The following is a 22,833-nucleotide window of genomic DNA, read 5'->3' on the forward strand; positions in this document are numbered from 1 at the left end:
GCGGAAATTTTAAGATTCAAACACGAAACCGGGAACGAGCCGTTTGCCACCTGGATCATATCCTTATGAAATATTGGGACTGAATGATCTTGAAAGAACCAATGACAAATCTATCACCTGAAGGTCAAATTGGATGTTATCGAAATATAAAAAGGCTTTCTAGAGGTCTTGCAGTTTATTCTAATCCAAGAATATGGTAAATCAAACAAACCCTTCAGTGTAATTCAGTCCATGAGTTTTTTTGAACTTGCTGATGTATTTGTTTCTTTTTTGCAGGGCGGAATGTACGTGTTCCAGTTGTTTGACAGCTACTCTGGTAGCGGATCGGTTCTTTTGTTGGTGGTCATCTGTGAAAGTTTGGCGATCGGATGGCTATACGGTAAGAATAATTAATAGCGATGATTCAATTGTACTCATTGTTTCTGAGGTTTGATAGATAAACAAACCTTTCATCGGTTTGACTAAGGACTGCAACAAAGGATTCACCCATTCGAACCAAACGGCTATATACATGGAGATGGTTATGAAATCGACATATTTTTTTGTTTTATGTTTTCATTTGCTGTTTTGGGCCTGACCACAAAACACACCTTTTTTCTAAAAGACTGCCAATCAAAAGTTGGATTAATTTAATCAAAATTCAGTTGTAAACCGCGGACAAAACATTGTGCATCAGAGTCACTATCAAGTTAACATGAAGAGTGATGTCACTGTTCCACTTTTGAAGTTTTCGGGTTTCAGAACCAGTCCATCTATATCAACTTTGCATTGGCTGAAAAGGGTCCAAAGAGTTGTATAGAATTGCAAACTTCGTTCGGGCAAATTCGCGCCAAAATTTATCTGAATGACGTATGGGTTGTGACGTAAGACCCCACATGGACTATTCCATTTCAATCTTGACTTGTCCATTTCAGTTTTGTATTTTTGGCGGTTCTGGCGCGAACCATTTGCTGTAACAATAAACCATTTCACTTTCTATTGAACCATTTGTCGTCACGCTAAGCCATTTGGGGTAACGCTAAACCGTTTCACATTACGGTAAGCTGGTCAATGTTACGCTAGACCATTGCACTTTACGATTAACCATTTGCAGATAAAATAAGCCATTTCACACTACTCTGAACCGTTTGTATGTACGGTAAGCTGGACCGTTTGCCGAGTCACTGCATATCATGTCAGTACGCAGTACGCTGATCCATTCAAGACTTGAGTATGTTATTTGAACAAGGAAAATTACACCGATCGTCTTTACACTGACCAATTCTGTGTAGGCTGCGATGATTGCATGAGGTGACTGATCTATTTCATTATACCCTTGACCACTCTCTTTTTTCACTGAATCAGTTCACCAAGGGTCTCTATACAGTTTCTGAACTGTATAAACCAGTTAATGTTTGGGTATTTCATTTCTCCAAAGGTGACTTGTCCATTTGTGTTTTAAATAACCCGTTTCAAATTCTGATAAACAATTTTACAAAAGACTGTTAGACTAATCCGGTTTATTCTTAACGGTTTACAAGGCTTGTATTTTTGGCGGTGACGGCTGCCCATAAGAATCAAACTCTGTCTGGTTGTGAGCGTTAACGAACCTTAACTGCTGCCGGGGTGTTACGTATCATTAATCAAAGTCAATAGGGAAAACGAGCAACGGAGTCGGGAGTGGGTATATTGTCGTTTTCAGACCCATTTAAGACGCTTTACTTAGAGAGCGCTTGGTGATGTAGCAAGTCTTTTATATCACAAGGAGACTATACAATAATTGCCGCGTACTCTTGACTCCTATCAACAACCCATGCACCAACAATATGTTCCTTTTTTGACACTTAAACATGCGTTGTATCGTTACAGGTCGGCGTCGTTTCTATAGTGACATGGAAAGAATGATGGGATTTCGTATCAACCCCTGGATTGGCTGGTGTTGGTGTTTCTTTGCACCGATGTTTTGTGCAGTAAGTTGTATTTTGTTTATAGGCAGCGGCGGCAAGACAATCTGTGCTTGTCGTTAACTTTGCAGTCCCAATACTTGCAGCAAATCATCAGTGCATTACTTTTATTTTTATTTCCATAGTTCATTTTTATCTTTAATCTTGTGACGTATACGCCGCTCTCTTATGGTAAATACGTGTTCCCCGGATGGGGCATGGCGATTGGCTGGCTGCTGACAGTGTCATCCTTGTTGCTGATTCCTGCTGTGATGATATACAAGCTGATAAACACCACTGGGACTATCATTGAGGTAAACCAAGAGTTAATCAAAGAATTTGAGTTTTTTAGTCTAAACCAAATTAGTCTCCGCAACACATATCTTTCACCAATGCCAGTTTGAAGTACTATCTGTATTCTGTGTAACCCATATTCAGGAGTAGTAATTTTTGGAATAATTTTGCTCGCAGCGCAAGCTGGTATGATGTCCGTTCTGTTGAAAGAAAGGGTTACCGTTCTCTCGTTTGAAAAATTAGTGGGATTTCTTCATGAACAATAAATTTATCCGACAATGGTAACTTTTCTATGTACATGCTTTGGGTGATGGCCTTCTGTGTTCACTAGGTATAATCTAGTAGAGCACAGCCCTTGCGTGTTTTCTCAAGAGAGCCACCACCTCTCCCAAAATACCAAAAGTTTGCATGTTACGTCCAAGTAGGATCAAAATATTTATCTTTTCTCCCCCAAAACAAACAATTTGTAGGGAAACTGACACAACGCGTAACAGTTTTTCCATGCCATTAAGAATTCGAGAGACAATATTTCATCTTTGACAAAGAACAATTTCTACTCGAATGTATTCTTTGTTTTTCAGCGTTTGCAGAAGTTAATAACCCCTGATTTGGACGGCAAAAGAGAAGAAGAGATGATGTTAGACCATTTAGAAGCAAATGGCGAGACCAAAGGAAATCATGCATAGCCTAGTGCGTGTAAATTGTCTCCACTTAGATATCACAGGAATAGGACAAATAGGAGGCTCTTGCCTACTGGTTTAAAATTAGAAATTAGCAGTACAACAACATAGTAACAGTGCTAGCGTTCGTTTCTGAAAAATGTTATGTGCCACCTACTATTCCATCTTGTAGTACACCCCTTGTTGCGTTGCCCCTTATAGTATGTAATAAACTGGATCATCTCCCAGAAGGTGTTCTCTCTTTATTTTTATGCACAGTCACTGGGAATCTGGTCATCTTCACAAGAACTAGGAATGCACTTGACATCACGATTAACCCTGGTGCAAAGTTTTTTTGGCCGTCATGTTTTGAAGTTATCTGACTCTTTTTGAAAAAGTCAGTGTTCTGCATGCAATTTTTGGCTTGTGTAATACACAAGAGGATTTTACATGCCTTCGTCTCAAACATCGTAAACTGTTTTAGGGAAGCATTCAATTTTGCTTTGAAGTGTCCTGGCAATCACAAGTCATAAAATAAAACTAAGGGCTTTTCAAGTATGAAAACAAGTCACCATATATTTTTCCTTTAAGGAAATATGTTTTTCGCATGTATAGTCTCTTCATATCTACTTCCTGTAAGGGTTTATTACTACATCTAAGAACAAAATATGTTTGTGTGAAAAAAGAAGAAACTATTTCGAGCCTCCTTAAATAGTGATTTGGTTGCTGAATCCAACCCTTTGTTCACATCTTTCTATGGTTGGTTTTCACTCACGTGATCAACAGCCATGTTTTTCAACGAAAACAAAAGAAAACGTTTGCATAATAATAGAGTTAAATTCCCGGAGGATTTGGTCAGGGCTCCAACGTGGCCGCCGTTTCTTTGTTAAGGGCCTCCAACGCGGCAGCCGTGACGTCATGTGAAAAACCGAGAATAGGTGGTTTTCACATTACGTCACCGCCGCCATGTTGGTGGATGAAAAAAAAAGATCTCTCATTAGCTCCTTTTGTTCGTCCACCAGCATTGGACATTGCTGCATTGTTATCTGTCTCTAGGGATTGGTTGCAAACCACCTATTGGCAGCTCTCAAACGTCTTCGTAAAGCAAATTTTTTGTTCATCTGATGAGCTGGAGTCTGGGCTTGAGTATTGTTCTTCCCCAACCTTATCGGTCATGTTTGCCGCAAGGATAAGCGTTCAAACACTGTACACATGCGTCTTAGTGTAATATGGTAAGGGATATGGTAAGGCGATAGCTTGCTTCTTCCAGCAGTTCATAATCATGTATACTGTCTCTTCAAAACTATCGCTTTCACTTGGGTCGTGACTATCAAAATTTATCAAGAGAAAAATGTGAGAATGGAAATAGGTTATGTTATCAATACGTAGTTGCACCGTAACAGATGCGGTTGGCTAAAAGATAGAAGGTGATACTGTTTCGAGGAGCAAAAAGGGAAAAAATCGCATAAGTGGTTAATTTGCAAAAGAGGTCTTATCAACGTTTATCCAATTCGGAATACAGGTTTCAATGACTTGCCGAGGATCATCCTTTTCACAGACAGGAGATAAATGACAGTGCAATTAATAATACACTAGGAATCGTCCAAATTGTGGAAAAAGCCAGTTGTCCGCTGATGAAATGCAAAACCACTTTGTTTTAGCTAATTTCAAGAAAAATCTCTTGTAGATGACCTGCAGAGTAGCAACGCAAAGTTTGCAATGCAGAAAGGGTGGATTAAAGGCTATTAACAAGTTGATTACGGACTGGGTGAACTTTTTGTCTTCTCAGTGGAATTGACAGCTACATCCTTTCCCTTCATGGTCTGGTTGTCTCCTTCCAAACAAAGGAAGAGCTTTTGGGGTTTGGTTTATTAGAAATATGGAAGGTGGAACCGGAGTTTATGCATCCACTGAGTCATACCAGGAGTCAATTGAAAATAATATCTTAAGAGAGTTTCACTTAGCTCGCTTCCAAAACTATGCCCTGGGGGCGTTTCTCGAAAGTCAAGAAAATTCAAAAAGGAAAACTTTTCTGGTCACGAAACTTTGCCATTGTTTTTTTTCACTGGTCTCGAATACATGTTCAAAGACCAATTTTTTAGAAGCAGCAGATCATAGTTTTACAAATACGCCATTTTCGAGTTCATGTCTGTCTTCTCTTCAAAGCGAGTCTAAGTGCGATGTTTTTGTGATGGTAATTAGTTCTACTTTACATGAGTGACTTAGCACCTGGACTCGCTTTGAAGAGGTGGCAGACATGAACTCGGAAATGGTGTATTTGTGAAACTATGATCTGCTGCTTCTAGAAAATTGCTCTTTGAACATGTATTCGAGACCAGTGGAAAAAAAAAAAAACAATGGCAAAGTTTCAAGCAAAACAGATTATTGTGGGAGGGGAGGGTCAAGAGCGAGAGAGAGGGGGAAGGGGAAAGAGAGGGGGAGGAGTGAGAGAGAGGGACTGAGGAAGATACCGTACAATTTTCCTGTTCCCATCCAACCAGATTTTTCCGTTACGTACAATTATCACGGATGATTAACGTCGGATTCCAATGTTTTATTGGTTGGCAATAGTTCTTTCTCTATCTTTAATTTTTCTCGTGTCTTGTTTACGAAACATTTAAATTAATTTGGTCATAAGCACTATCTGTGGGACGTTTTCAGTCTAGTTTATTTAAATTCGAAATGTTAACTCAGCTTGACAAGATAGAAGGATCATTTTGTATTAAGCTAGTATTTTTGAGACAATTTTCCTCGTGCCTTAAAGTACTTCTTCCTGACATAAGAAAAGTTTGTACATGTACATATCACCAATTTCTGCCACTATACTAGAAAATCTTTCATTTATCAATTTACAATAATTGTAATTGCGATTTCCCGTTAATTTTTAAGGGAGGTCAGTTGAAGCTCAGCAAAGGAACACTTAGTAAGTCAACTTAACAGGCCGGGGTCAGCGTTTTGTCGAAATTTTTTTTTTACAGCCATTTAAAAATGGCAAGAATGAAAACATGATCTCTTACACTGAGATAGTCACTATTTAAGGACAACATAAACATTTGTCCGTTTTGACTGTAGAGAAAGTTGGAGGCATCTATTTTACTGCATCCAGACATGGGTATTATAGACAAAATTGAACATGAACATGATTATGACATTCCCTTCCGCCCAGGCTTCGAAGAACCATCTGTGCTGATTTAGATAACTCCATTTGGGTTAGCACTGGTATTTAATAACCTCGAAACCAAAAAAATGGTCTTTTGCGGCTGAATTACTTGAATCAAAGAGCCTACTGGTTGCGCTGGCTCACCCATGCATACACGTTCCAGTGAATTGCACCCACTGATTTGTACTCAGTAACATGGTATCTTACACCAGGTCTTCGACCAGAGTTGCTTGACCTTCTTTGGACTCCGTCAAGGCTCGTGAGTCATGAATAAATACACTGAATTCTACCCCCTGGAATATAAACAAGCACTGACATTAATAATAATAATAATAATAATAATAATAATAATAATAATAATAATAATAATAATAATAATAATAATAATAATTGAAATTAATATCCCCACTCCTACTTAAGCAAAACAAATGATAAGGCCCTGTTAAAAAAAAGCACGTTTAACTGATTTAATCTTAGTCTTGATCTTGTTGGGCACCACGAGAAATTCACTCCAATCACCTGCTGAGTATGTTTTGTGTGCTAAATACCTAAGTACGTTTTGCTCTTTCTAAAATTTCCTAATATCTTCCTTGTTCAGCCAAGGCCCAGGGGGTCGCGTGATTTTAGTTCTACGTAGAATAGCGTGCTTGTCCAGACAAGATTTAAAAAGCGAATGAAAAATGTCTAGTTTCTCGTTGGGATCGTCAAGACTGTAAACAACGTTAAGAGGAGCACCACTCAGTTCTTCCTTAAAACCTGTTTCATCAAATCGCTTTTCATCGTGAGGAAACTTGTAACGTGGTTGAAAACGTTTGACTCTTACGTTCATACAAGCAAACGGTCCATCATGATAACTAATAGTTGGACAGGGCAGCACATCACAGTACGAGACGCAATTGGATGCGTTGCTGATAATTTGGTCAATTAGTATTTTAGAGGTTGATGTGGTTCTTGTTGGGCGCTGCACGTGCTGATGTACGTTACGTGACGTCAGCATATCGACGATTTGGCGTGAGCATGTCTACGTTAACATCACCGGTGGCGACAATAAAACCATCCCAAAGAACGTTCAACTGGCTGAATAATCTCTACTGTGTCGAGCCACCTTTGGTAGTCCTGAATAAGTTCCGATCGATAGAGAACCCCTAAGAGCATTTTTACTATGTTTATTGCGACCCGGGATCTCTAGTCATAAGTGTTTCAAATCTGGTTTTATATTCTCAATATCGATACGCCTTTTGTAGAAACATCATTTATATAAGTATTAATATCGTTTCCGGCCTTAAGAGTCGTCATGGGCCCGATGAGGATAAGAAAGTAAGTAATATCGAGGTTAAGAATTATGGAAGAATTAATATTGAAGTTAACATCCTGTCTAGTAAAGAGACAGCATCACGTATTACGAGTCCTTTTAACCAGAATTGAAAACTTAGTTGGTTATTTGGCCTTGAACAAAAGCCTCTCGGACTGCTGTCATGGGAATTCAGTTGTATCTGCGTTATCCTCCACTCTGCATAATATCTCGCTTCTTGTTGTTCAACTCATCAGTCTTTTAAGGACTTAGGGTTAGTGGTAGAATTGTAATTCCTCTTTCAGTGAGTATTGTAGTCATATAAAGTACCATACTCAATCCGCTGATCGCTCTAATATTTCCTAGGAAATGTGTCCCATAATCTCAGGACTTTACTCCATTGTTTCCTTTTAGTAAAAGGGATAGGCTCGATTGACCAGCCGGTTTGTGCACCCGCGTTCGTCCGCGCACAGCACGGTTGGATCACTGGTCCAGCAAATTGTATTTTCCACCAATCAGACAGTCGCCTGCCTGCCAAGTACAAAATACAATTGGCTGAATACAAAATTCAATTGCGACGTCACGAAAAAACGACGCGGACCAGCGATCCAGCCGTTCGCTGGGAGGAGGATGTTAACCACACTGCCAAAATGGCTGGAAATTGAACCTTGCAAAAGGATAGATACAAAAAATTTCCACCCGTCTTATAGGAATCACAAACTGCGAATTTGTGCCATGCGCATTCCCATCCTCTTCCCCCAAAAGACGCATAGCAATATTGCAATCCTACCTGGTTTGCTGCTGCTCTCGTGAAGGAAACATTAGCCGTGCTTGTTATTGCTTTCATGGAGTCACCAGTACCAAAAATAACCTGATCAAGAAGACCAATCAATACATCAACCCTGTGTTTTTTTCGTATTTCGGCAAGGCTCTATTATTCATAAGAACGAATAGTTTACCGTTTCATTGGTTCCAACAATTTCGTTTAATGCCAAGCTTCTCAAAATTCTAACATTTAGAAAGTCACGACGTTACAGTTGTCTTTTCAGAAAAATACAAATATCTTCAATGAGCGACTTTCATATAGACAACCCGCAATAAATTTTGTTTTCCCTACAAAATTTTGCATAAACTATTGTTTTCAAATGCATTTGGGAATAGTTGACAAATAGTTCATGCAAAATTTTGTGGGGAAAACAAAATGCATTGCAGGGCTCCTAAGAATAGCACAAACATTTGTTAACAAATGTCAAAGTAGATCTGAAAACGGCATCCAAGACTTGGAAGCTCAGCATTAGAGCCTTAAGCAGGGCAGCCACACAATCCTTCCAGATAAATGATTAACAGACAATTCCAGAAATTAAATTTATTAATGAAGGATACAAAGTCAACTACAACTTTCCCTAGCAAGAATACGATGATTCAAGTCACAGTTCTCTATGCAGGAACAACGGGCAAACTACAGCTTGCAGGGATGGCGCAGTGGTGACAGGACTCGCCTCCCACCAATGTAGCTCAGGTTCGATTCCCAGACTCGGCGTCATATGTTGGTTGAGTTTGTTGGTTCTCTACTCTAAACCGAGAGGTTTTCTCCGGGTACTCCGGTTTCCCCTCTCCTCAAAAACCAACATTTGAATTGATTTGCATTAATTGTTGATTTCAGTTTTCAGTGTCCCCAATTAGTGCTCCAGCGATAGAACGACTAGACACTTAAATAAAGTTCCTTTCCTTTTACAGGGTTGTGGGTTCTTTCTTTAAACAATTGAGCGAGGAACAAAACCCAAACTTGCCGAAAAAGGCAAATCAAGAGGACTTTCGTTTTTTAGAGCATAAATACCGAGGCATGAACAGTGGTCCGCTGGGCTACGGAGATTTGCACACAACGGTCCATTGCCTCATCCGTCAATGGCCCACTTTCGATATATTAAAATTCAGTCCTAAACAAAAGGCATCATCTCGAGTCCGGGGAATAGACTCATACAAATCCTCATATTTTTTCTCCAGGGGCTCGAGATGATGCCTTTTGTTTAGGACTGAATTTTAATATACCGAAAGTGGGCCACTGAGCCAGAAATGCACCTTAGAGCGTTTCTTTATAGTTGCACTCAGTTGTAGGCCGCTAGATCTGGTGGAGGGATTGTCATCCACAATTGTAACCGTGTCAAGAAGGTCTCTGGAAAAAAGAAAAAAAAAGAACTTTCCAAAGAACGAACAGCAAGCCCCAGGGTTTTCTACAGTTTTGTAAAGTAGCAGAGATATTTCTGAAAGCACCGGATGTAAGATTTTTGTGACAGCGCAAGGCGCGAGCTACCTTGAGGGGTCGGGGGGCATGTTTTAAAAACAGAGCAATAAGAAACGCTGTTTCCAGTTATTCTAGAACCCAAGAATCAGTTTCCCACGCAAGGCTGGAGTTCACTCAAATTAAAAAGTAAGTAGACTCCTCAAATATTGGCATCAAAGTACCGGAAATGGAATGGCAAATGACCGGACGAAGCGTCCGGCCTCCGGCCTCAAACGAAAACTAACGATAACTTTTAGCTGCCAAAAATCCGGATTTCAAACAAGACGTCCTACCAAATCACATTCAAAAATTTTCTCAATCCAAGCCTGCTGTTATTCTTATGACAATTATGATAAGTTTTAACTTCTGTCACTGCCTAACTTTTTCTGTGATTCAAATGAAAGTGTTAAATATTATCGTTTACTTTGAAATGTTTCACCGTGTCTTTTCACTTTCCCTTAAACTTCAGTACAAGTTGCAGGCGAAGTTATACATTTTTGAACATAGAATGTAAAGGATGTATTTCTTTGCTGAACTTTACAGGAAATCAGGGACTACACTAAACTCCTCACAAGGGAAATTGAAAAAATCTCTGAACAGGGTGGGAGTGTTTTGTGTGAAACCTTAGAACTAAGAGTGGTATTCGATCACATTCCCAGAGAAGTTTAAGGCTGGCTGGTTGTTTTTTTCCTCAACTGTATGCCACACAAAGTTCTGTCCTAATCTCGTAGTAAGATAAGGTCTTTACCAATCCGTGATGCGTTGATGCACTCAAACTTAGGTGGCTCCACACAGCATTACCTAGCTCTCTCCTGTTCTTTAACGCCTCCAACAGTCTTTAAAATAGTATTGAAGTCTCTGACAGCTGTCTGACAAGCGAACAATTCCTTCCCTGGAAGATATTAAAACTATTTATACAATACTACGAACACATGTCCGGTCTGGTCCGGTTCTGCCTCGAACTGTGTAAGAAAATAGTCCTGAAAATTTGAGCTGAATCTAACTCGTAGACAATATTCTACACCGAAGAGTTTTCATGGCCAAGTGACAATTTTGCCGCGACCCTGTAAATGTGGTTTTTTGCGGCTTTTCCGAAAACTGGATGGACTTTATGTTTTACAGATCGATCCTCCAAGTCATGTTTATAAATATTTTTGCAAAAAAAATAACGATTTTCAGGAATTTCCTATTATCGAACCTGTGACGAGATCTTAAGAATCAAATGGAGTTAATAGAAAGCTTAAGCAACGACTACGGCGACGGTAACGACAACGAGAACGTCATCTCAAAAAAAAAATTCGCGTAATTTTAATCGCTACGTGACTATTTCAACCTTTTTAATATGACAAGGGTATGGTACTTCCTCAAAAATGGTACTCGTCGGAACGACACTTAATTTAGGGGAGAAATTTAAAATTAATCCTTAAGTGCTGACGTTCTTCATAAACCTCAAATTTGGCTATTTCACGTTGCTGTTTTGCCGACGACGGCAAAGAAATGGACAAAAGTGAAAAACGAACGTGCAGAGGGTGCCAAGATATTGTTTCTGCTCATTAAATATGCTAATTTCTGACGTTCTTGTTGCCGTAGCCGTTGTCGTTGCTTTGGCTCCCTAACAATGGTTGTGATGAAATGATATATGAAATGGATCATATATATGAACCGCGGCTACGAAATCAAGTGAAGCTATGATCCTCGCAGTTACGAACGCAATTTTAGCAATTGCGTAGAGAAGCCTGAAAAATTCAGGACTTCAACAGGGTTTGAACCCGTGACCTCGCGATACCATTGCGACGCTCTATCCAACTGAGCTATGGAGCCACTGACGTTGGGAGCTGGTCATTTGTGGGTTCCAATGTTCCCGTGAGGAATGAATCAATGCATGATGAAATGATATATAAAATGGATCATATATATGAACTGCGGATATGAAATCAAGTGAAGCTATGATCCTCGCAGTTATGAACGCAATTTTTGCAATTGCGTAGAGAAGCCTGAAAAATTCAGGACTTCAAGAGGGTTTGAACCCGTGACCTCGCGATACCATTGCGACGCTCTATCCAACTGAGCTATAAAGCCACTGACGTTGGGAGCTGGTCATTTGTGGGTTCCAATGTTCCCGTGAGGAATGACTCAATGATGAAATGACATATGAAATGGATCATATATATTCATATATCTCGTATATCATTTCATCATTGGTCGAAAGTAATGGTGGCTTAAATTTAATGAGAATTCCATTGAAGTTTGCCGACTTGCTTAACTCTAAGCGAGTTGGAAAAGCAACTGTTTTCACGCTTGATTTTCGGTTGTCACTCGCAAAGGGACCTCAAAAACCGCTGCTGAAAATACGGGCGATGTTAATCAAAGGAGCGGAGGAATTAGAGAGCTGCTACAGCAGACTGGGGGTCCTGTGTATAGATTAAAATACCGATCAAATGATATGTTGTGACATGTGAGTACCTTGAAGAAACAACTTCACCTTGGGTAGCACTGGGCTTTTCCTTTCTTGTTTTGCTTGTTCAGTCAAAATAGGCTCCTGTATGTGTATGTTATGTAAAACCATTACCCTTAACAATTTAGCTTAAAAGAAACTATTCTATTAGGATTGACCCTATGACACCGTATCAACAAGAAGCCATTATTATTATTTCTTAAAGTGCCCCTGTGCTCAAAAATTCTTATTTTTCTTAACTATGTTAACTAAACACTAAAGGACCAAAGTGTAAAGTCTTGATTTGATAAAGACATCTGTTTATTTTACCTGGAATTTCCCTGTTTAATAGTCGGCCGTTACTAACTTTAAGATCTTGAGAGAGCTGGATCGAGGAGAAAATGACGTCAAACGCTCACTAGTCTCAAAATGCAATGCGTGTGCCGTACGCCGAAGAATTAATGTAAAGCACGAGAGTTTTGGGCTTCCAGATTTTTAAACTCGCGTTTTGCATATATATGATTAAAGCTGCATTCACGCTGAAATCACAGGGGCACTTTAACTAAAATAATGTTCACATCTCAAAAACTTACACGGTGATGCCCCACTTTTGTCACTTTAAGGTAATATGCAGGCCAATTCAAAAGTCTTTGAAAAGTATAAACAATTCTCTGGAGCGGATTCAGAGCTGCCTTCGCAATCGGACTATTGAAGATGGCTCTGAATCCACTGCAGTGATTTTTTTTTAACTTTGCAAAGAGTTTCATCCTACTCTGCTGAACACTTTCTAGCAATAGCAAATGGGCGTCATAGAGATCGTTTTTGAGATATAAGCGTTTCCATACAAAATATAGGATCTTTTTAGATGGGCCTTACCAGAACTAAGTGTAGGTAAAGTTAAAGTCCGCTACGAACCTGTAGCATGAAGCGACTAGGAGTATTTCAACCCCCCCCCCCCCCCCCCTTCCTGGATGGGATGCCAGTCCATCGCAGGGTTACCCCCAGCATTAGACTCACCAGTAGGATTCACATCAATATAATGGCTTGGAATGTCACCTCAGGGCTGATTGCATAAGGTTCCGTAAGGATTAAAGGGTTATTCTACACTTCGTTCTGGTCCACTTGATAAACGTCAATATTTGCACAGTACCATACTTCATGTTAATTCACTAAGACCTGGTTTGAACCCCCCTCCCCCTCCAAACCCAATAAAATGAAAACACTACGTCAGAATTACCTTAAATACATATCCACAGCCACCATTCGTGAGTGCCGATACAAGCGCAATCATAGTTGTGATATCAAGATTGACCAAGTTACTGAATGAGAAACCAAAACCACTTAGTTTTCTCATAAGATAAAATTTACTACAGTTGTAATAGAGATAGACATACTTGTAGCTCTGTTGGTTCAGGTAGATGTAGTTGGAACTATGTACATCATTAGCTGAGCACAAAGACCGAATAAAGAGACGGATATACAGTGTACGGTACATTCTCAATGCAACTCTTCTAGTTAAGAGTCCTTGTATCTTGTTCGGACAGTACAGTTAGCGCCAAAGACCAGTCTAAGAGAGGAGTGTATAGTCTGTAAACAGGTGTATGAGCTGAAGATAACTAACATTGAGGCTGCTAGTCTTTTCACAGATAAACTCAGTCTTACAAAATGAATGAGATCATAAGGAAGGAAAACATGGTACCACGTTGGCAGAAAAGAGGTAATTTTTTAGTGCATCCTCTCTGTCAATGCGAACAAGAAGCATTAAGGGACGTGTACACTAGTAGAAGCAGAATGAGCGACGAAAATGCAGCAAAACATCGCCTTATTTCAACATAGAAATAAAACTTACAAGAAGCAATTCATTAACAGTACCATTGTTGGGTGTGAGGTCTGTCAACTACAAAGCTTTCATCAATACCACTGGATGTCAATTCCTTCCCTGGGTCTGTGAGAATTTTACCCTTCACATTGATCCCAATGCTTGTAAAAGCCTCTGAACAAAAATAAGGAACACAACAACAAAAAAGGTCACAAACAAAACACTATTGAACCATGAACCATGAATGACACTCCTTGATTAAATTTGATCCTATGGTGGAGCATAGTCTGCCAAAGATCATCGTCTGACACTGTTGTTTCAACTACCTGCGTGGAAGAGTTGTACTCAAGTTGCAGAAACATCGGTAAAGAAACAACACTCCTCCTTGATCATTGTTTGGTTTTATTATAACATCACTTATTTTTATTTTCAAGTGTTTTATGAATCCTTACATTATGATTATCAGTCCAACTAAGTAAAAAAAGTGGGTAGAAATAATTTGTTTATCAATATTTTAAAATTGACTCAAGAAGCTGGAACTGTGGAAGAAATATTGTCGCACATTACATGCAAGGTGGCAGAAATAGAATACCGGTAATTTGGATTTTCCTGAGTGCAATGTAAGAAAAAACAAAAGCACCTTGGAAACTGTTACAATAAGCATGCAATAGGTGCTTGACATGATTCACATACAGTAACAATTTTTTGATTGGGCAATTTGCATGAAATATACTTATATACTGTACATCTCATACATGTATGTGATCTTGTACAATCTCGACAGCTGAAAATCATTGACGATACTCTTGGATCAACTCATTAAGGGCTATCTACATGTACAGTATGTCATCCAATAGCAGACAAAAACACCACTTGTTACAGAAACATTTTATGACAAAGATGCAGAGTTGTATATCACTGCCACAGCAAATGTACATATATAGGTTAAGGAAAACCACAAGGTATAACAGAGGATGTATTTGAGGTAAACTGTACTCACTTGCAAGAGATTCTGTAATTCCATTATAGCAAAACAGCATAACATGCGGTGGTGAAAAGTTCCATGGGTGCTGCTTACTAGTTTCTTGTAACATCTGAGTCATAAAAAGGAATAGAGGACAATGTATTGAGTAAGACTGATGCAAACACCGCTATTACACTGTATTTAATCATGCATTTAAAGTAATTTAATCAGTCATTTGAACTAAAGCTAAGACAAAGATGTTTCAATTTTGCAAAGACTGCATTCTTCTGATTTAAAGTATTTACCTTATGCCAGAAAAATTTAATTAAGTAGAAATTGACTGCAAAAACTCAGTAGTTTAACACATGGAGCAGACATTCTGTAACAGTATTTAAAAACAGTCCACTCTCAGTGACAGTCAACTACCTTGGGCACTACAACGGGCACAGTTGCCACCGATGTTACAACTACTGAGCACTACGCAACTTGCAGTGCACTACCAGCAGTGCACTACCAGCACTACCTGATATCTGCACCCCACTGACTTACCATTGTCAACAATCACACCAATATATTTTTTTTCATCCCAGATACTAGAAAAACGCTTACACAACACTTCAGCCAAAGACAGAAGATGGAATATCGATATATGGCTGTTTCAGTGCTTTAAAACAAATGACCTCTAGAGGAGATTGAGAACAAAAAGGTCTGTTTGCAATTTTCATAACATTTAGGACCAAATACAAATGAAAATCATCTACAAGACAATGTATGCAGGCTTTATTAATAAAAGGTATACAGCGGTTTAAGTCCAATTGTGTATGGTTCCAAGTAGTCAACCTATTGTAAGGCAAATTTACTAGAAGCATCTCCATCACCAGCATGAAGATTAACAATAGAAGCAACCTTTTATGTTTTCTTAATATGAATAATCAAAAGCCCTTGATCTTTTAAGCATCAACCTTAACCATCTCAAGGTACATGTACATGCAGCATGAGGACTCCCAGGTTCATGCAATCCTTCCCAAGCACTCCAAACAGTTTAGCAGAACTGGGAACTTGAAAACCAATCAAGTGAAAATGGCCATCAACAAAAACACTCCCCACTGTAAGCTAACAGAGCTGAAAACCAGTTTTTCTGCAGAGGCTCCACCACCCGCTTTTTAGGCTTTGCCATTCGATCTTACCCTTAGTCTGAGAGTGATAGTCAAAAATCTACTTTAGCTAGATAATGTACATGTAGCCTGGCTTGCATAAAATGTATCCCACATCCTACTTCAAATATCCATTGTGAAAGTCCACTTTCCTATTCAGTAAAGTTACAGATAATTATGTAGAGTAAAACAAAAACATATTATACCTTGGTCTGATGGAATATATCTTTATCACCAAAATCACCTCCACCTACAGTAGGTATAAACGATGGACATACAGAACATTAATTTCCTGAAAACTATTGTGAACACTTTCTGGGTTTAGACTCTCCGTAATGTTAAAATACTTCTTCCACTATTACACTACAGTCTGTAAGCAATTAAGCCTGAATTCCATCCTCTACTCTTCATGAATGGTAAGTGGATTCTATTATGTTCTGCAAAGTTTATCATGAGTTCTGGGATAGCTCAAGGTCATATTAGCACAGCTCAGGCATGCGAAGTGTTCCAACGGAGCACCATGGATAAGATTTCTTGGGAAATTTTTCCATGTGAGAAATTTTGGCCAGATTTAGTATTTTACTCTGTCTAACGAAAGACGATTTTACTCGTCAGTGGGGATTACCCCCAGGAGTGAATGGGTTAAAGCTTGACAGTGATGTCCAGCTACCCACTTGATAGGCCACTGCTAGTGCTCACAAGGACCAGCATAGATTTTCAGTTTTTGTGGACTGAATCTTCTCATCTGTCATGTCTTGACAAACTCTACCCCATAAACAGTGGGGCAAGAAGAAGCTCTCAGGTGATTATCTTGCAGAAGGAGAACTGAAGGCCAAAAACAATATTATTGTTTTTGGAAAGCCTAAAATAAGTAAAGTTAAGTATGTGGAGTTATTTCTTCTTGTTTTCATTTTTTTTGCGAGAAAATTGCGTTCAAAGTTGGGCTTTTCCCACTGTTTCTGCCTTTTCAGTGTGGGCTCAAAAACTAAATCAGCACAGGCCTCCTGTGATGCATGATATGGGGGACAGAGATTTCATAATCAAGAGAAACAAGTGTTGCTGTGGATATTTTCTTTGTTGTTTTGCTGCTTCTTCGTGGACTCAATATCCACGATAAACATCAGTCAAAAACACTGCTTCTATATGGGGTTGTCTCGCATCTCTTCCCAATATCATACGTCATACGCTGCAAAAATGGCCACTGACTCTTCCATTCTGAGCTGCAATGCTGATGGTCCAAAGAGTAAAGACATTTTTTTAGCTGGAAAAACGACGGATATGCCACAAAAAAAAGTTGAAAACATTAAATATTGTGCATGGTACAAAGTGACTAAATAAAAAATGCTTAATTTTTTGCCTTCAGTTCCCCTTTAAGGATGGTGCCTACTAATATTATTCAAAGGTGTTTTTGCGTGGTTTAGTGACTATGCGGGAAAAGCAGATCTTAACAAGTGTTATTGAAATCCAAAAAGAAAATTGGGGGTAACCACACATTTTTCGAACATTATTAACGAACAATAATTATTTGTAAAAAGTTAAAAAATACAAATAAGCAATGTACATGTGTATGGCGTTCTTTTCCAAATTGAAGCTTAACTTTCTCTGAAAAATGTGTGGTTACCCACAATTTTCTTTTTTTCTATGAAGCCACTGACATTGGGAGCTGGTCAACTGTGGATTCCAATGTTCCCGTGAGGAATGAATCAACGATGAAATGATATATGAAATGGATTTCAGGCTTCTTTATGCAATTGCAAAAAATTGCGTTCGTAACTGCGAGGATCATAGTTTCACTTGATTTCATATCCGCAGTTCATATATGATCCATTTCACATATCATTTCCGAACAAGGTACATATTAGGACTCTAAACCGGAATTCAAGGAGAGAGCATTGAAAATGTACTGTACACTGTATATCCCTCTCCGTATTCGGTCTTTGTGCTCAGCTAATGATATACATACATGTAGTTCCAAGTACATTTCTGGGTGGGGATGTGCCGCTGGGATCCTGGAACCCTTAGCCTATACCAGAGCTAGTTTCAGCTGGATTTCGCTACCCTATACTACAGTAAACTCCTAAATCACTCCAATCCTAGAGTAGCTGTTTTCCAGAAACTGAGGTCACTAGCACAGTCTAAAGCAAAGCCAAAACAAAACCTTATACCACAATCACTTCTTTCTTAAAAGGGATTTATTTATACTTGTCCAGCAATACCAAATACGTACGTACGCATTATCAAGACAATAAATTGTTTAATGTTAACCAGTATTAATACCACCGATTTCCGTCTGAATCCCGATTTTTCACAGTTAATACTAGCCAGTAGCGTTTTATGATAGTCATCTATCAACGCTGTTGAGGATGAGTCGTGAAAATTTAAACTTGCCGATTTCATTTTTTTACATTTTTGAGTAGCAATTCCTGGTTTCCTTAGTCTCGACAAAATCGTCAACCAACTGGTCCCCCCCCCCCCCCCATGTCCCCCCCGGGTATGAACTGCGGATATGAAATCAAGCGAGGCTGTGATCCTCGCAGTTATGAACGCAATCTTTGCAATTACGTAAAGAAGCCTGAAAAATTCAGGACTTCAACGGGGTTTGAACCCCGTTGAAGTCTTGAAGTCATCGTTGCATTGATTCATTCCTCACGGGAACATTGGAACCCACAAATGACCAGCTCCCAACGTCAGTGGCTTCATAGCTCATTTGGTTAGAGTGTCGCACCGGCATCGCAAGGTCATGGGTTCAAACCCCGTTGAAGTCCTGAATTTTTCAGGCTTCTTTATGCAACTGCAAAAATTGCATCCATAACTGCAAGATCATAGCTTCACTTGAAGTTGTTGTAAGTTGTGTATTCAATAAAGACAACTGCTTTAATCATCATCTCTCCCATAATCTTGATACAACATATCAATACTAGACTCATTCAAGAAACAGTTCTAGATGCTCATCTCAACTTCAATAATTTAAGGTAAAACTAAAAAATCACATAACCAAAACTTTCATTCAAAATAAGTGAAGCAACTGCAGCATGTTATTGCAGATGCAAGTCAAGAAAAGAAGTTTGCTCTCAAACACAACATTAATTAAGTGAGATCTCTTGCAAAGCCTGCAACAAGACCTTATGGTGGCATCACTTTCTTCCGGAGACCACCGCTTTATAGTCATTAAGACTACTGTAGTCGCTATATGGAAGTGCATGTAGATGTCTTGAGATCTGTCACAACAGCCATTAGGTTTTGCCAGTTTTAAAGTGCCTACCACCTCAACAAACTTTTCCACTTTATTTACTCTCCAAATCATCCCAAACATTCATGTATTGTGAACTGTTTATTTAATTATAGAACCTTTTCATTGAAACCTCACTTTTTTACTTTCTTTGAAAGACAGGAAAAGTGGTACTGTTTTGATCTACATGTACACGTTTGACCAAGCAATGAAAAGGAATGGGTTTGATACCGGGTTGAAAAGACAAATTACTGTACATTGCTGTTTTCAAAGATCTACATGTGGTTAAGATCACAATGCAAACTAAGTAGTCTGTGACGTGGACCAAGTATATAAATCAAATCCTCTCCCTAGCATGGTCATTATAGATCAACTGCAACTACTGGTACTTTTTTCACTTTTAGGAGCCTCCAAAACAGTGACTTTAAAGGAGAGAGTTAAGCAAACCAACAAATTAGTCTTAACTGATTAGAGAACAATGTGAAGTGCTAAGTATCTACCCCATATGAGCCATGTGAGCGTTAGCCCTACTGATGGAAATGGGCCCATGATAATGGCTCAATTTGTATCAAATACGGAAAAAAACACACTTTAGTAAAGGAAGCGACCCACAATGGCAAAAAGGTTAGGCTTTTAATTGATAATTTTTTCATAAAATTTTCTTCTCATGTCGTTTATTGGGATTCACGGAGCTAACGGAGTGTCTTTGGTCCCATAAGTGGACAAATACGACATTGCTCTGACCCTTGCCTCCAACGGACAAGGCTAGGACAGGACTAATATGGATTTTGATCTGAACTCTTCTTCGTTGTAACAGTAAAGTTTTTTTTCTTGCCTCTTTTTTCCCAAAACACATCCAGGCACCCGTGCACTTTCATGATTGACCATATAATTTGGTACACTGAGTTAGTAGATGAAGGTGAACACCATCCATAAGTGCATTGTATGACAAGCAATATTGTAATGCCTTGTGGGATGTGGCATCAAAAATTACCTAAATAACTTTAAAAGTAATGTCAGGACTGTTTTATTTTATCCTACCTGTATTTTGTGTGTTGAAAAGAAAATGAAAAACAAAAAGGAAGAGAAGTCAAAACTATGTGTAAGAAGAAAATCTACAAAAGATAGCTGAAAATTCTATGGCCCTTCTCAGGTCCACCATATACCCTGTTTGGTCGAATTCTGGATATCACAATGACAGTGATGATGACAATTAACAGCACAGCTGTATTAAAGTTGCACAAATTCTGTTGTCATAATCCAACAACTGCAGTTTTACAATGTGGAACAATATTTGTAGTATTTTGGATTGATCGAACTACCTTGCCATATCCAGTGAAGTGCAGATGCATTCCTTGCAGTGACCTTAATCCAGCAATATCCATTGTCTGCCACAACATCCACCACAAAAATCAACTTGTCTGAGTTAATATCCACATAGCAAAATGGCTTGATTACAGCAACAACATCTTTCTCTTGTTCACAATTTACTAGAACTGCCTCAAAAAATGACAGGTTTGTACTCTTGATGTAGGAAGCTTGAAATGGTTCAGGAATACTTTCCAACTAAAAGCAAATGCAAATGATTACAGATTAAGATTTCATGCAACTAAAAATTAAAGTGCTTTGGATCCCTAGCTTGGCTCCAATGTGACCTACATGACTCCTACATGCATCTCTATCCTTTTTCCTATGTGAAACCAGGGCCAGGTAATGTTACCAAACCTTCGATGGCCACATCTACATGTATGTTTAAAGAACTTGTTATTTTGTTTTCTTCTTACATTCTGCAATACCACTCAATGATAAGGGGACCATCAAATGCACTAGTCTTGAAATGTGCATGTTGAAGACAAGTCAATGCATTAGTCAGAAAGGACCAATGCATTTGTCAACTAGTTTTTTCTAACTAGATTTGCAAAATCGTAAATTTTTTACCTGAGAGATGCTCAGGCATCTGTGGGAACTGTCAGAGTTTTTTTTACCCCTTTTTCTATCTCTAAAATGAAATTCATCGTACATGCACATTCCATACACGCATGTTAATTCAACCAAAAACTTACATGAAAAAATTCAGCACACTGATTGGCTGAGAGCATGTCAATTAATCCCAAACAGAGTGCAGAAAAGTGAAATTAGTGCAGATAGTTGAAATTAGTGCAACAAGGGTGAAATTTTTGTATTAGTAGCCAATCAAATACGAGCTCTGGACAGCAAAATTCATGCTGCAATATTTCCATGATTGCGTGATATGCGTGCGTTGCTTCTGCTCAAGTTAACCACCTCAAACTTTTTCATGTATATTATTAAGTCATCACATGATTTTTTTTCATACAATTTGAAATAAATAAGCACTTGTAAATTTTCGCAAATACTATGTACAAATTGCACAAGCCTGTAATTTTGTGTCTTTGAAAAATGTGTTCGTGATGATTTATTCCAAATTGCGCTCAAAATCATGGGATTAAGTGGTTTGGAAGGTTAATATCCCCAGCAGTATGACGTTGGTACACACTTATACACCTGGGTGCACTGGGAGAGAGTGCCGAGCAAAATTTGTTGTCAACGGTTACAACATGGTAACAGTTGTGCTTCCATGCAACGCCATACAAGATCTCCTTAACTCAACATGTAGAGGCAACTGGTTTTGCTGTACATGTATAATACTGTAAGAGTGTACACCTACATTTAGGCCCAGTTATTCAAAAGCCTATCCACACTAATCCGCGATTAAATGCAAACCCGAGCTTGAAAAAGTCTTTATTTTAAGCTGAAGGAATTTGGAGGCAAAAATATCATGGGAATCTTTTTCCAATCAGAAAATAGACTGCAATTCAATCACGCTTTGAACAACTGGCCCTGTATTATTAACACGTCTTTGAAGATTCGGAATGGTTCTTACGGATTTAAGGAACTTCAGTTCTGCAACAATTTTCCTCTTTAACTTAGAAAGACCGTCTATGGATTTGTCCAAGTTACTGCACCTTTCCAAGAGTTCATTTGCCTTCTCTATTCTTTGAAAAAGCTGTGTTGATCTGGAGCAACGTGCCATGCTGTTTATATATTTAAAATATTCTTCGCACTCTCCAGGTCAGCGGTTACCTACAGTAAGTGGGAAAAACGGCGAAAAAAGCTTTCGGGATTGGCGCAGAAAACAATGGACCAAAACTGGAAAAAATCGGTCGCTATTGTTTTGGTATATGCCCAAGGGTAGCGAATATATATCTCTCTTTTCTTTTCCCTCTTCACTGACACCGTGATTGCTCCTTTTCGTCCCAGCCAGGTTCCTTTGTCTTGCCTTTCTATTCCAGATCCCGCTCGGCTTTTTCTGCCATTTTATATATGCCACCCGCAGCTCGCCTTCAACTCCGTACCACTGTAAAGACTGTAAACCTCTGGATTACTTGTCCCTGTTCTCGACCACTGAGCTAACCGCAATCAAACCTACAACTCGTAGGTTGCCGTTCAGAGATCCCTGTTTTACTTCTCTTGAAACAACCCCATTCATAAGTAAATACTTTTGTTCTTGGGCCATCGTAGTTTGATTAAAAATAAGACACAAACAGCAGTGATAAACATATTGAACTTGTTCATTTTGATTATGACTTGACGTTTCGTATGTGCTC

General features: G+C 38.9%; 2 protein-coding genes across 7 annotated transcripts in view; one reads left to right on the forward strand and one right to left on the reverse strand.

Annotated features, from left to right (window-relative positions):
* LOC138051822 (sodium- and chloride-dependent taurine transporter-like) overlaps positions 1-3,123 on the forward strand; it is a 40,868-nt gene extending 37,745 nt beyond the window's left edge. For all 6 annotated transcript variants that reach the window (XM_068898203.1, XM_068898279.1, XM_068898422.1 and 3 more), the window contains 4 exons: positions 277-379; positions 1,849-1,949; positions 2,069-2,236; positions 2,798-3,123. In XM_068898203.1, the coding sequence (XP_068754304.1) occupies positions 277-379; positions 1,849-1,949; positions 2,069-2,236; positions 2,798-2,902 (477 nt within the window). In that variant the 3' untranslated portion in view covers positions 2,903-3,123. The remainder of the gene's footprint in view (positions 1-276; positions 380-1,848; positions 1,950-2,068; positions 2,237-2,797) is intronic.
* Positions 3,124-5,525: 2,402 nt separating this feature from the next.
* On the reverse strand, positions 5,526-22,301 carry LOC138052180 (UPF0415 protein C7orf25 homolog). The gene is made up of 11 exons (XM_068898591.1): positions 22,110-22,301; positions 20,530-20,773; positions 16,185-16,228; positions 14,861-14,954; positions 13,914-14,034; positions 13,279-13,360; positions 12,071-12,146; positions 10,409-10,499; positions 9,406-9,499; positions 8,117-8,197; positions 5,526-6,328 (listed from the first exon to the last, which is right to left on the reverse strand). The coding sequence occupies exons 1-11, from the start codon at positions 22,257-22,259 to the stop codon at positions 6,239-6,241; spliced, it is 1,167 nt and encodes a 388-aa protein (XP_068754692.1). The 5' UTR covers positions 22,260-22,301; the 3' UTR covers positions 5,526-6,238.
* Positions 22,302-22,833: the final 532 nt, after the last annotated feature.

Source organism: Montipora capricornis, chromosome 1 (assembly GCF_036669925.1).
Source record: "Montipora capricornis isolate CH-2021 chromosome 1, ASM3666992v2, whole genome shotgun sequence".
Classification (NCBI taxonomy): Eukaryota; Metazoa; Cnidaria; class Anthozoa; order Scleractinia; family Acroporidae; genus Montipora; species Montipora capricornis.